The sequence below is a fragment of the Biomphalaria glabrata genome, chromosome 8, assembly GCF_947242115.1.
Source record: "Biomphalaria glabrata chromosome 8, xgBioGlab47.1, whole genome shotgun sequence".
In the NCBI taxonomy this organism is placed as follows: Eukaryota; Metazoa; Mollusca; class Gastropoda; family Planorbidae; genus Biomphalaria; species Biomphalaria glabrata.
This window is the reverse complement of record NC_074718.1, coordinates 11,668,719-11,684,301: the sequence shown is the minus strand read 5'-3', so window position 1 is coordinate 11,684,301 and position 15,583 is coordinate 11,668,719. Positions and strand designations below refer to the sequence as shown.

The 15,583-nt window shown below is 37.5% G+C and overlaps 1 protein-coding gene across 4 annotated transcripts in view; it reads right to left on the bottom strand.

Moving 5' to 3' along the window:
* LOC106060842 (uncharacterized) overlaps positions 1-15,583 on the bottom strand; it is a 149,603-nt gene that overhangs the window by 32,408 nt on the left and 101,612 nt on the right. For all 4 annotated transcript variants that reach the window (XM_056037580.1, XM_056037577.1, XM_056037578.1 and 1 more), the window contains exons 7-9: positions 4,914-5,024; positions 2,033-2,164; positions 181-300 (exon numbers count right to left, since the gene is read on the bottom strand). In XM_056037580.1, coding sequence (XP_055893555.1) covers positions 181-300; positions 2,033-2,164; positions 4,914-5,024 — 363 coding nt within the window. The remainder of the gene's footprint in view (positions 1-180; positions 301-2,032; positions 2,165-4,913; positions 5,025-15,583) is intronic.

Genomic DNA, 15,583 nt, shown 5'->3' with positions numbered 1-15,583 from the left:
CATCCTAGACAAGTTAAACAAACAAGTTAAACAAACAAGTTAAACAAACAAGTTAAACAAACAAGTTAAACAAACAAGTTAAACAAACAAGTTAAACAAACAAGTTAAACAAACAAGTTAAACAAACAAGATAAATGAATTTATAATGATGATTTTTTTCAACACAAGAAAATAAATTACCTGCATATAAAAGTATTCAAAGGCCACAGGGTCTTCCTTCAGTAGGTCATAGGCATCAAGTGGGACAAAGGCAACACGAAACAAACAGCGAAAGTGACAAATATCTGGTCTGGCTGCAATCTGAACATAGACAAAAGTTAGAGTAATATCATTTTCAGAACTGAGAGACAAATAATTCTGAACTTTGATTCTGACTCTTAAATTTAATTGTCGTCAAGTGTCTATATTACTATTTCAACTTTACTCCAGTGAGTTAGAGACAATAGTAAAGTAGCTTTCACATCTCTGTGACTAAAGATCTATGAAGGTGTTCAATCTTTGTCTATTTTCTCTTTATTAAGTTGAAGATGACCTGTACACTGATTTCCAAATCAGTCAGCTTTCCATACAGTTTTGTCTTGAAAAGGGTGTTCTAGGGCCAGCATCTTGATTGTGTTCTAGGGCCAGCATCTTGATTGTGTTCTAGGGCCAGCATCTTGATTGTGTTCTAGGGCCAGCATCTTGATTGTACCTCTTGTTCAAATATACAGCTTTGAAAGACATGGTACAGTTTTCCTTGGCAACACTTCACAAATGTGTCTCTAGTTCATATTTGCATCATACAGAGCATGGTTCATTCTATTAGTACCCTTCAAAGAGACTAAAAATGACACATTGTGTTAGTGAAGCTTGTAAGAAGCATACTTGTTTATCTTTGAATCATATTATTCTTGGGTGTTATTTTACAGATGGCCCTTCAAATAATCAAAAAATAAAAACTGGCTAGAACCTAATACAACTTTGTGATGTTGAATATTCTACAATTCAATCAGGGCCGGTCCTACAGATTGCGGGGCCCTATGCGAAATGGATTGTGCGGGGCCCAGTCTGGGTAGGGATAAGGATGATGAGTGCAAATTAAGATTTTGTATTAGAAAATAAATTTGTCTTTGCATTTTATTCATACTTTACTAAGTACAAAAGAAGTACTTTTACAACAAAAAGCTGATAAACATTCCGATCTTCCTTTAAGATTCACTATTGACTAGCAAAATATCACTTTTGATTTTTTTTAAAAGGTCGAGATAGATTTAGATCTATATTTATATGCCAGTGATTATTAAAGTAAATTAAGTATTTGAATTTCTTGTTTTGGTTAAAATTCGCCTTTTTATTACATTTTTTATTAAATGAAAGCTGACAATGCCTTTTTTTTATCCCGAGTAGGTGTTTTCCATATTGAATGACACCCTGAAATGACAATTTTATCTGTTTTTAAGGAGATTTGCATGAATTTTCAGAAGATTTTAATAATTTCAGGAGATTTTCACAACTTTTTTGTATATTTTGCAATTTCAGGAGAATTCCCGAGCTCCTGGAAAATCAGGAGGCAGCTGTTACCCTTTAAATTAAACCATTTTAACTTATTAGTAATAATTTACACCTAGAATTAGAGTGAAAGTGCGGGGCCCACTGCAGCCACATAGGTTGCAGTGGCCTAAGGCCAGCCCTGAATTCATTTGTGCCTTATATTATGTCTATTTTTAAGTTTACCAGTGATTTAAGATTGTCACAAAGCGTGAAAGGCCATTTGGAATAACAAATTATTGGTTGAATATTTGCATCACAAGTTCATAATGGCATGTTAATGATGAACATTCCATAGCATAGAAGGAGTGGTTGGGAAATCTCAGACATGAAGTGTTTAGTAATTGTTTAAAAGGAGAGAACTATACGAAATTGAATGTCAGAAGCTCATTATCTAATCAACACAATCTCATGGTAACAACAAGTAAACATATTGTGACGTCAAACACCAAACGTCAAACACCAAACGTATGGCCTCAAAGAGAAATCTCTCAAATACACTTACATCATCCAAAGTCTCCTGCTCCTCCAAGAGGATCATCTGACCAGGGATGTTGTTCTTCATGTTCTGTAGCATCAAACAGAAGTGGTGAGTGCTGCTAATGTTAAGTTTACTTTGTAGAGAACAGACTACATCCTGGAAGTAAAGACAAGTACATCTCACAAATACTAATTCAACAACTTAAGTGAGCAACTACTGCATGGCATTGGCTTCCGAACCAGGAGTCTCGGGTTCAAATCCTGATGAAGACTGGGATTTTTAATTTCAGGACCTTTGAGCGCTCCTGAGTTCACCCTGCTTTGATGGGTACCTGACATTAGCTGTGGAAAAGTAAAGGCTGTTGGTTGTTGTGCTGGCCACATGACACCCTCGTTAACCGTAGGCCACAGAATCAGATGACCTTTACATCATCTGCCCACAAGGTCTGAAAGGGGAACTTTAGTACTGCATGTTGGTCTGCAACCTGTAACGTGTCAATTAGCAGTTAGTTGTACAATCATTATAACAAATTTTCTCCATTGCCAATGTGAAAGCCACATTAAAAGCACAATAAAAATAGAAGTTGATTAGGTTTAGTCTCTAAAGTGGGCTTCTATTACACATAATAAATAGTAAAAACTTGACATTTGCTATCAACAGAGACATAAGCGTGACATGCTTAAAACTATCTGTGCCTACAGCCTACAGAAAGCAGTAGCACACGGTCTCCTTGTGTAAATCTTGATCAAACATTTGTCCAAGTCATTTGGATCATGTAACGTAAAAATCAAACATAGAACATGGCATTAACGGTCATAAAGAGGGAAGACATAAAAATACATTTCCTATTTCGGACATTTGTAAAGGAATTGAAATAAAATTCGGCATGTTAAAAGTGTTATTTTTTCCTAAGCCGCGTCCGTAATGAAATTTGGGGCTTCTATAGAGGGACAGAGGATGTAACTCCATCTCTTCCACAAGAAACTTTATTTGATTAACGTCGGTTCATTACCTCCCTTGTCCGATCAATTACGGAGCCAGAAGATTTTGACGGGAGGTCTATCAATATACACAGGCAGCTGTTGTTAGGGTCTAGGCTTCCACTCACCTACACCAAACTCCGGGACCACGGCACTCTGGCCACTTCCCCTTCCCACCCACCTCGCCCACATCCGGGCTGCTAATGTGCGGCAGTGTCATCAGGTCAGTCAGGGAACTTTCAGTATTGGCCAGGTCATGTGTTTGTGTCTCTCCAGACAGCTGAATGATACCTTGTGACAAAGTGACAGACGGAACTAAGGAAATCTTTTGCTCTAGCTACGGAGGTGACCGGGGGGCGGGGGTGGAGACTTCTCCAGTGTCTGGACTTAATGGTGACCAGTGTGAAAACTTTGAAACAATCCTGTTGTAAACTTGAGGTCAACTAAACCAAAAAAAGTAAATAGTGAGGATGTTGATTTACACGATGAAGATGAAAGTTGTAGCGTAGCTAGGGATTCTGGGGCCTGGGGGGGGGGGGCTCTTTAGAGGACCCTGCATTTTGACATTCGACATTTTACATGAGATATTGTCGTAATATTTAATATTTGATGTAAAAAAAAAAACAATTTCGGACAATCACTTGTGGGCTCCCTTCAAGTGGGGGCCCGGAAGGATTTTCAAATTAGGTCCATCCTACCACCATCCTAGCTACGCCACTGGATGAAAGACAAACACATTTATTCAAATAGTCCGCATTCACCAAGCAGCTTACTATTCCTTAGTTACCAGATTTCCGCAGTACTCCATATCAACTCTAACATTACGTATAAATCTGGTTTTGTTTATATAGTGAGCAAGGTAGTGGATGGCGGTTTTTGTAGACAATACCCGGTAACATACAAAATTAAAAAAAAACAAACACCTTAAGACCTAAGAGCCACATATTAGAGCAACAAACATTACAGTGACATAAAAACAAAAGTATCACAGTTGACTCCTAAAGGTAAATTACTTCCTAGTGGCCGAGGCATTATCTCTAAACTGTCAACACAATGGGCCGAGTTCATATCCAGCAACTAAGCTAAACTCATCGCTCTGTACCATTTTAATTTGAGATTTCTGCTGATATTAAGTTGTAAACATTCAGATAAAGGACTTTATTGAGTCTCTAGTGTTCAGTGTTCAAAGAGTTATATGGTTATACGGCTGAAACGCATTCTCCTGACATCTACAGCTTTTTACTTATTGGTGGGGTTCGGGGCGAAGCCCCGACGCCAAAAGCGTTTTTTGGCATTCTTCACTGCAGTAACGCATTCTCCTGACCTACAGCTCATTATTCATTCTATTATAAAGGACCTTTTTGAGTTATATGTTTTTTTTCTTTCTAGTCGTTTTGATTGATGTCAAACACAAATGTCAATGAAATCAATGTCAGTTTAACCGAGACCATTCGTTGTAAAAGGCCTGAACACTGACCAGCAACGACACAACCTGTGGGCAGTTTAGACCAATAGCTCGTTGCCATGTTGTACAGACCTGGGTTAGGGTTAGGGTTTACTTGCTCAGTATGTTAAATTACTTAATTACACCTACATGTAGTTATGTTCGCGAAATGCACTTTAAGTAATGATGAAATGTTATGGTGATGAAATGTTGCAATGATGAAATGTCTCGTAGGATGAGATGCCAGGGAACCGGGAGAAATAACGTGTACACAGACAGAGTGAGTTGGTATAAGCTTTGAAGTAAAAAAAAATAGCACACAGTTTAGGCAGTCTCAGGAAATGTGGAGAATCATTTTACATTTGAAAAACAAAAGAATGATGGCCGAGGTCTAGTTTCTACATTACTGCTCGTGTTTCATGGCTGTGATAGATATAGATTCGATGTGCAAGTGGGGCTAGCAACAAGGGAGAGCACTAACCTTGACAGTGGTTTTGCTGTCGTATTTAAACGATTTTGTCTGGCCATTTTCCAAGAAGACTTTCAACACATTCGGCATAAAGGGGGCGTAACTCTCCTGGGGCGACTGAGTCTGAAACAAGAGTAAACATAGTGCTCAAATAATGGAATTGCATGAATACATAGAGCTAATGTACTTTGTTTAATGCCACGAAACATTCCATCTCATAATAGCATTTCAGTATAGGACTATAGGGGGATTCTGCAAGATTTGAAACACCCAAAACTATTTTAAATCACCAGTCTGTTTCAATAAAAGCAAGGCGTATGAGAGTGGTTTCGACATTCTGAAAAATAATAAAATCACATAGAAATATATCCGTTTGAGTTACAACTTGCCCAGATTGTTAATATACAAGTCAAAGTTATACAATTTAAAAGTTTTCAACATTTCTGTACAGTTGAGTTTTTTTTTCTTAGAATGGCGTATTCTTATTTAGCGCCATTACATTTACATGTATTTGGTTTTGATTCATCAGTCACTGGCACAAATCTAGGTCAAACTTCAAGAATCTATTTCTTCACAAGAAAAGATGACCGCTACCGCTTATTTCACTGTACAAGAAAAAGGTCAAGGACTCTTGATCTAATTTTCAAAGAAAGATAATTAAACTTTTTGTTCTGAGCTAACGATATCAGTCTGTAATGGGTAATTTTCAATATATCTATACCTTTCGTTTCTACTTTGAACATTGTCCACACTTCAAAGCTAGAATTCTCCAACTGTCGTTGTGGACAAAACCATTAGACTTAAAAGTACTTAAGTCACAGGCCAAACGATCTGCTATTTATAGTCATATAAGTTGCCCTAAGTATATTTAAGTTTAAACACTAAAAGACAAAAACTATGCTACTGTATCGTTTCATTGGCGTTGTTATTTTTTAAAAACCAATAAGTTGTTACAAAAATAGATTTCTAGGGTTCTGGTTTCACATTCAAAAAGGAAATATCACACCGTATGTAACTCTAGAAACTAATTGTCTAGACTGTTATAAATGACCACTCTTTTTAAGGTCCATCCCTATAAACGTAAAAAGGTTTCCCCACAGTAACAATAATTTGATCCTTCAGTAACTTCGAAAAGATTTCTTACGAAAAACAAAGCTCTACAGCTGTCTTCACAAAGCATATGGTAGTAGAGGCTTAGCTAGGAATTTTTCATTTTGGGGCCCGGGAGCTTGACCTCTATGGGGGCCCCTGCATTTTGCGTAATATTTAATATTTAATATAAAAACTATCAAGTGGGGGGCCGGGGGGATTTTCAAATTCTCCCCCCCCCCCACACACACACTAGATACGCCACAGTCAAGGTGTTCAGCTTTCGATAAGGTGTCTCTTTAAACAAAGGTTCAATCAACAAAGGTCACACATTGGCAATGTATGTTTGTTTTGTCTACAGTCTTTGATTCATCTAATCCAGGGGTTCTCAAACTATGGGTCGCCTAAGACCATCGAAAATATGGATTGTTATTATCTACCCTACAATTCTGTATTTGCGTATGGGGGAGGGGGTCGCGGCAGAGTGGGGGATTGTAAAAAGGGGTCGCCGAGCTTAAAAGGTTGAGAACCGCTGATCTAATCCAACATAGAACAATGAGCCCCAAACATTAGGCATTTGAACTGAATGACTAGAAGAAAACATGCAGTGCACACCAAATATAATCCACATTGTCAGAGTGCAAGTTTGAAATTCAATATTAGTAAAATAGTTTCAGCGCAGTGTAAAGATGGTAGCTCCAGTACAACTTTGACTTTCAATAAAACCAATCTGAAAATTCTGCTCCTCTAAACTGCAAGTCTGGACTATTGAAGAGAAACTACAGAGAAGAAAGGAGCAAATATAAACATCTCGATTCTTTTCTCAGTTCATGTCTCCTTCTGTCGTTCCAAGAAAGTCAGCCAAGCTTGTGTTATGAAACTAGGAAATAGTTGGATTCTGTTTGTTGAATAAATATTGCCCTCTGGATCATGTAGCTCGGCTTCTACGATTCAATTATTCTGAACGTTATACACAGAAACACATACGGCTCACGGCTCGTTCACTTCTTAGCTGGCTATATATGGCTAGGTGTGTGTGTAGGTGAGGGGGTGTGTGTTCGTGCACTCACGTGCATGTGTGTATTTAGGGGATGCTTTCTTTAAATTTAAACCGGCTGAGTGAGAATTAAGACAGTGTAATTTTCCCTAAGTCAAACACTGTCACGTGAGCAGACAAGATATGTTCTTTTTGAATGGAAGGTTAGGAATCCTAACAAGAGGCCTGCACTTTGGGAGTTCAACCTCGTTAATGTCCTGACGTAGTAGACTTCAGTTATACAATCAAACCTAGCGTGAAGCACATAGACCTTATATATACATATATAAGATAAATCAATTAAAATGCGTAAGTGACTTTCTTCTTCTTCTTCATCGTTCTCATTGTTATGTTGGAGTGTTCATATGACTAGACCAATACATGAGATGAACTGCGCAGTGGTTTCCAAATCAGGGAGCTCTCCATATAGTTTTCTTTCTATTGGGGTGATTTGGGGCCAATGTCTTATATGGGCCTCTTGGTAGAGAGAGCAGTTTTGGAGGACGTGGTCGGCATTTTCTGGTTCCAATTTTGAGCTTCCGGAACATGTGTTGTCGCATTCTGTTGTGTCTGGTCCTGAGTCGAAAGATTAGACGTTGGTCTTGTCGGGATAGCTTATAGTAAGCATCATCTTTCTTGTGATTTGGATGGGAGCTCGTCCATTTCTTATTTATTTTATCTACAATTAATTTCTTCATTTCTTCTGGATAGAGAGCAGAGTTTACTTGTGAGTTTGTTCTCCCACTCTTGGCGAGTGTGTCAGCCTTCTCATTTCCTGCTAGTTGTATGTGAGCTGGTATCCATTGAATGACAGTTTTTTTGCTGTTGTGGTTGAGCTTTGTGAGTGCTGTTCTGAGGTTTTTAATATAAGGGGAATCAGAGTTTTGCAGGCTTTGGAGGGTTGTTTTTGCGTCTGTTAGAAAGACAATCTGACTGTGAGGGGAACTTGGATGATTTACTAGCATGGTAGCAGCTAGTGCTAGTGCTTCCCTTTCTGCTCTGTGACTGTCAGAGAGCTCTCCAGTTGCAAAGGATTTTTCTAGTTTTCCTCCATCTGGCCATTCGATAAGTATTCCAGCTCCTCCATTTGTGGTGGCTTTATGGGATGAGCCATCCGTGTAAACTCTGATCCACTGATTGCTAGGGTAATTGGTATGTAGAAAACAGTTCACTATTTCCTTGAGCTCTGTTGGTCTGTAATCAGATTTTCTTTTTATGTTTTCAATATGGTCCCTTATAGTAGGAAGAGGGCTTTCGTCCCAGGGTGGAGATTCATTATAGTGTATCGAGGATTCCAGAGTAATTTTTTCAAGTTGGTGTTTCTTTTTTAGGTTTAGAGATTCCTGTATGAAATTGGTCCTTTTGAGACGGTTTTTTGTGCCAGTTTTGTGGATTTTTGTTCTGAGTGGGTGCCTCTCCAAGGTTTCCAATTTTGTGAATTGGGAAAGGATTTTTATTTCTCTTCTTTCATCCAGAGAGATCAGGGCAGCGGTTTCCTCCATAGCTCTTATGGGTGTTGTTTTGATTGCTCCTGTCATTATCCTTAGACCAATATTTTGAACCTTGTCTATTTTTCTAAGGTTGGTTTGGGCTGCTGAGCCCCATGCTGTGGCACCATATTCTAGTACAGGTCTTACATAACTGGTATAGGTCTTTTTCAGGATGTTGTGATTTGCTCCCCAATCTGTGCCAGCTAATTTTTTCAAGAGGGATAGTCTCTGGATGCCTTTACTCTGTGTTTTATCTATTTGGTTTTTCCAGGTTAGTCTCGGGTCATAGGTGACTCCAAGATAAGTAGGGCTGTCATTTTTTTCTAAAGCTTCCTTATCTAATGTTAATTTTATTGTTTGTTGTTTTGTTGACAGTGAGAATATGGTATATGTTGTCTTTTTTGTGTTAATGGACATGCCCCAGTCTTTGGACCAATTATTGAGTTTATCAAGAGCATCTTGTAATCGAAATTTCGATGTTCCTACATATTCTTCTGTGCTAATTAAGGCAAGGTCATCTGCATACATGCTGCTCTTAACTTTTTTGGGTAGGTTTTGATTTAGATCGTTTATGAATATTAGGAAAAGTGTTGGGGATAGGACTCCTCCTTGGGGGACACCATTTTTTATACCCACTGTGTGGCTTCTTTGTCCTTGCATGCAAACTAAGGCTTTTCTATTATTTAGGTATTCCTTTATCCAGTTGTACATTCTGTGGGATATGTGATGCTGGATTAGCTTGAGCAAGAGACCTTGTTCCCAGACTTTGTCAAATGCTTTTTCTAAGTCAACCCACACAATTGTTGTTGGTTTCTTTTCTTGAAAGCCGTCTTCTATTTCTTGTGTGATGAAGGCAATTTGATCTTCTGTTGATCTGCCTTTTCTAAAGCCAGCCTGGGCTTCAGTGAGTAGGTTATTTGACTCAAGGATCCATGTCAGCCTTCTATTTATCACTCTTTCCATCAGTTTGCAGGTACAGCTAGTGAGGCTGATGGGACGGTAGCTATCCAGTTTATTTCTTGGCTTGCCGTGCTTTAGTATAGGGATCATAATGGCTTTTTTCCAGATGTTTGGAATTCTGCCAGATTTCCAGCTAGCATTGAATAATTGTAGCAGTTTTCTTTTGGCTTGAGGACCCAAGTGAAGAAGCATGTCATTTGATATTTTGTCTGGGCCCGGGGCTTGTTTTGGTTTGAGGGCTTTTAGGGATTCATCTAGTTCCTTCATTTTAAGATTAGTGGTCATTCCCAAGGAGTAAGCTGGATTGTTTTCTTTAAATTTATCTTGGATTTCTGAGTTTACATCTTTATTTCTACTTTCATTAATTTGTATTTGTCCTATGCTTTGGAAAAACTTAATGAATTCATTTGCTGCTTCTTGGCCTTTCAGGGGTTTGTTGTCCTTTTCTATTACTATAGGAGTTGTTCTGTTTTCTTCCTGGTTGAGACATTTGGCTATACGCCAGAGTTTGTGGCCATCTCTATCTACGTTTAGTTGTTCTGTTTTTTCATGCCAACTTTTCCTCATGGCGGAAAGGTAATTTTTCCTGAAAACTGCGTTAGCTGCTTTTAGATTTATGTTATTTTCTATACAAGGGTTATTTTCTACTGTGTTTCTGGCTTCAATAGTGGCATTGTGGAGTTGTTGAAGGTGATCAGACCAGTTGGGGATATAATCTTTTCTTGCTCCTCTAGGAATTGATTCCTTAGCTGCTAGGAGTATTGCTTTGGAGAAAGCTGAGAATGACTTATTAACCTGATTTGATTTGCAGTTTATTGAAGTTGTATATAGGTCTGTGAGCTTTGAGAATAGGTGCCAGTTGGCTTTTTTGTAGTTCCATCTGGGGATGGTGGAGTTTTCTGATATTTTGAAGGAGGTATCGATACTGATCAATATGGGTCTGTGGTCGCTGGTGGCTAGCTGGTCTGCAACTTCTCTAGTGCACTTTTTGGATAAGTTGTCTGTTGCAAAGGCTAGATTTGGAGTGGTTGATGTTAGCCAGGCTCTTGAAAAAAAGGTTGGTTTGTCCTCAGGTTTATTTAGCAAGATAAGTCTGTTCTCTGCTTGCCATTCTTCAATTTCTTCTCCCCTGGCATTTAGGTCTGGGTATCCCCAGCTCTGAGAGTGACTATTCATATCTCCTAAGATAAGACAGTCTTCTTGGTCAGGTATTTGAATGTGGTCAATCTCTATTTCCTTGTCTGGTGGGAAGTAGCAGTTTAATAGATTAATATTTCCATCTGGGAGAATTAGCTTAGTTCCCATTATTTCTGATTCTGAGGAGTTGGGCATAGTTATGTCTGTGGTAGGGATATCATTTTTAATGAGGGTGAGGATTCCTCCTTTGGGTCTGATTTCTCTATCTTGTCTGATGCAGGTGTAGCCTCTAATGGAGAAACGAAGATTACTGTTCAAATGAGTTTCTTGGATGCAAGCTACATCAATTTCTTTCTCATGCAGAAATATTTTTAGAGCTTCTTTTTTCTTTTGGATGCCCTCTGCGTTCCATTGTAAGATTTTTAGACTTTTGGTCTTGGAGTGTTGGCCAGTAGTATTTACTTTCTTGTCCCTGAACCACCAGCTCGCTTGTGTGGGCTCCTTCGAGGCGGAGAGCCCGGCCCCCTACCTGCGCGGCGGGATTCCACAGGCAGGACTATGAACAGAAATCGAATGCTATATAGTATGTAGAAGAACTGTTACGATTCAAGTGCCTAAAGAAAAACATTTTCTTGGATGTGAACCAGGTCCACTAGAACGTTCTTACTTGCCCTCTCATTTGAAAAAAAAGTATATTCCTGAATGTTTTAACACTGAATGTTTGAACACGTCATTAGAGTCTGTCCAGATGTCCAGGCTAGATATCTCTGCTCCTCTCCTCATCCTTTGCAGAACTTCTCACTTGAATCTCTTGCAAAACAGTTTTCCATCACTCGGTCTCAAAATTGTAAAGAGTTACCGAATCAACAAGTGGTAGTTAAAGGAAATTGTAAAGTTTAACCGTATCATTAAGTAGTAGTTAAAGGAAATTGTCAAGTTTAACCGTATCATTAAGTAGTAGTTAAAGGAAGCTGTCAAGTTTAACCGTATCATTAAGTAGTAGTTAAAGGAAATTGTCAAGTTTAACCGTATCATTAAGTAGTAGTTAAAGGAAATTGTCAGGTTTAACCGAATCATGAAGTAGGAGTTGAGGGTTTAACCGAATCAATTTACAAATACACTTTCAAGCGTATGTCGCTTATACTATCAGCAACTTTTAAATTCCCCTTGAATTGAATATTATAAGAACTTATGAATTGTATTTCAGCTTTGGAAAATACCCAGTCAGTAGTGTCTATTTAGATGATTAATGTCAGTGGTGTCTATATAGATGACTAATGTCAGTAGTGTCTATTGGGATGACTAATGTCAGTGGTGTCTATATAGATGACTAATGTCAGTAGTGTCTATTTAGATGATTAATGTCAGTGGTGTCTATATAGATGACTAATGTCAGTAGTGTCTATATAGATGACTAATGTCAGTGGTGTCTATATAGATGACTAATGTCAGTAGTGTCTATATAGATGACTAAAGTCAGTAGTGTCTATATAGATGACTAAAGTCAGTAGTGTCTATATAGATGACTAAAGTCAGTAGTGTCTATATAGATGACTAATGTCAATGGTGTCTATATAGATGACTAAAGTCAGTAGTGTCTATATAGATGACTAAAGTCAGTAGTGTCTATATAGATGACTAAAGTCAGTAGTGTCTATATAGATGACTAAAGTCAGTAGTGTCTATATAGATGACTAATGTCAATGGTGTCTATATAGATGACTAAAGTCAGTAGTGTCTATATAGATGACTAAAGTCAGTAGTGTCTATATAGATGACTATCACAGCTCTACAACCTAAGGCAGTGCAATAAGAGAAATTATAGATTTTAATTTTTTTCAGTTCAAAAATATAAGTCTTAGTTTTTTTAAAAGTAAAATAACGAAGAAGGTTGGATATTTGAATGTTATTTCCCTTTAAGTTCATTTCAACCTGCAATCTGGTCATAGAAATTAGAACAAAAGACTTTTGGCCACATGACATTATCTTAATGGAAACAGGACACCCATAACAACATTCGTTGAGGAATGACCACTACGGAGACTATTGGGGAGTGGAGAGAAGAGAAACAAAAGTGTCTATAGAAATGACGTTTCGTTGGTGACGGTGTGTAAGTGACCAACTTCAATAGCCTTCACAGTCTTCTTTGTCTGACTTATTCCTTTTAACGCTGGATGTGTATCTCGTAAGACAAGACACGCTGACACTAAGTCTAGTGTAAGTCTAGTCTAAGTCTTTTCTAGTCACTCATAAGTTATTCAAACAAGGAACTTGAACAAACACAATACAAGAAAATTTGAAATTGAATACTGTCAATCCCCAAAACTTTTTTTTAATAATCTAGTTTCAACCTGACCCACTACTCAATTCACACAATCATCTATTCTTTCTCTTTTCTGGGTATTCAACTCTCTTTACTCTTTAAACTGATTTTTACCGAGCTTATATCGAGTCAGTCCACCTGTATGTCTGGCACAAATCTTGTCCATGTTATTTCTCTCACTCCCCAATTCTCCAATCGATTTGAAACTTTGTACAATTACTCATTTTCGATGACAACGAATCAATAACAAAAATTAATTCGTTCTCGTTTGATGTTCAGTTAACTGTATGGTTAAACAGTTCAACTGAGTATTAATGAGTGAAATAAAGAGGGAAACAGAAGGGGATATAATTAATTAAAAAGAGAGACAACAAGTTAAGTTAATTAGTCGTAATTAATTTAATTCATTCTGTTTTATACGAAAATTTACTAAATCGGCTGCGGGAAACCTCGGACAATAATCACGCACAGTCGTAACCCGACAAACATGCAGAGAAATATATTTCGTTAAAATTATAAACAAAGATTAAGCTAATATCATTTTCTATTTTTAGAAGTACTAGAATAGCTTATTGGCAAAACATGTCGGCCTTTCATCGAATTCAACATCAAGCAATTTCTTTTATTGCTTTTGAAAAGGCAGCACAGAAACCTCCCAGATATCACACCCCCAAGTGTCCAAATAAGTGATAGGTCCATTCTGTATCGAGCATGTAATATAGAAGGTGTACTAAACCATAACAATGATCCCGCAGAGTCGTGCCCCGACAAACAAGAGTAGTGCTCTGAGATCACATACAGAAATTAAGGTCATCTGATAAACCGAACGTTTGAACCTTTTGGGATTACAAACCTTTATGCTATGGCATGTATTGGATTCAATTTTAAGTTTCAAAATTACTGATGCAGTTTCACTTAATATAAGCTTCGTTTTTTATATAAAAGTATTTTTTAAAATCTAACTTGTCGTCTATTTTTAATGTATTATATCCCCTTTCTGTTTCCCCTCTTTAGTTCTTCTCTTCTCCAGCCCATTAGTACTCAGTTGAATTGGTTAACCATACAGTTAACTGCAATTTAAACGAGGACAAATTAGCCATTCAAAAATAGACATGAATCTTGCACAAAATTGCTACGTGATTAACTACACGCAACTAAATAATAAGACTTTATCATTTTAATAGGACATGTGAAGAGATTAGTTGATAGATTGAGGGCAGACTACAGGGAGACACAGAGCCTAGCCAACGCATCATTTAATTCCCCTAGATACACTTGAACATTCTTCCATGCCGAATTTCCCTCAAGATCAATCATGATTGGACTTATGCCATAAATAAAGACAACTTTGAAACAGTTCCAAACACAACATTCTGGATGAGTCTAAAGCTAAAACTTAAGGAGGATACAGCTTGGTCAACTGACAAAGATGGATATTAACGCAGAACCGGCTCGAACTAGTGTTAGTGTAAAGTCTACTGTCCCCTGGCAGTCAAATTTGTGCTGAAACTTTAGTAATAAAAGAAAAATAAATCCATTCCAACTTTATATTTGAAGAAAACTAATTATTCCTATTTGGTTTGTCTTTGAAAAATAAGAAGAAAAAAAACCCTGTCCGGTATGAGGATCGAACCCACGACATTCGAGTAATAAGTACGACGATCTAACAACTTAGAAAACCGGCTATACTACAAACATAAATCTCTCTATATATAGATCAAGATCCTACATTACATCTCAATGAATGGACAATCCAATGGCCGCCAATTAGAAATACTTTAACCACATGACGTAAACACAAAACATTCGTTCAATAAATAAGGACGCGATTTTTTCTAGAGACTTCAATAAATGCACGCAGCACTAGTTTATGTCCAAAATTTCAGCTCGATAATAGAATGGACAAATTGTCCAAATAAATAATGACTTTTGTATATGAAGAAGGTGTGAGCTTATAATAGGAATTGAGACCACCAAGTACTATTAAATTATGGAATAACATTTTCCGGGTTTACAGCTCCAGCCATAGAAGACTTGACTTAGAAAAACTTAAAACTTAAAAAAAAACAACACAGAAACATTCAGTCTTGAAAATCAACCATGATCTAAAAAAATAAATATACTTTTTACTTTTAAAGGAAAATCGCTATTTTATCGCTATTTTAAATAATGATAATAATACCAAATAATACAAAGGCAACTGTACCTAACTAGACACTATCAAGGCACAATTCAACAATACAGACCATGGTTTTATCTTACTCTTTTACACTCCTCAATACTTGCTTACAGAAATAGGACTCTGTGAAACTCTATATAATGAAAGGGAGACTAACGCTGGACGTTGAGTAAGCCATCAGAAGTTAAGACAACAATGTCGAGTGATCAGTCTTTCATCCCTTGTCGATACACTCTGTATGAAGCGATCATTCCAGAACATTTAGAGTATGACCTCTTCATGCCATTCAGTCGAGTGATCTTTCAATAACACTCACTCTCCCAAGAAAGGAGTCATTAAATTCTCATCTCCGGCACACTTGATTTCTTTTACCCCAGCGCATAAAAAAAAAACAACCAGAACTGTATGAACTGAGTGTCTTGGTGTCTCAACGTCTGTGTTGATCTGAAGATTGCATTCACACTACAT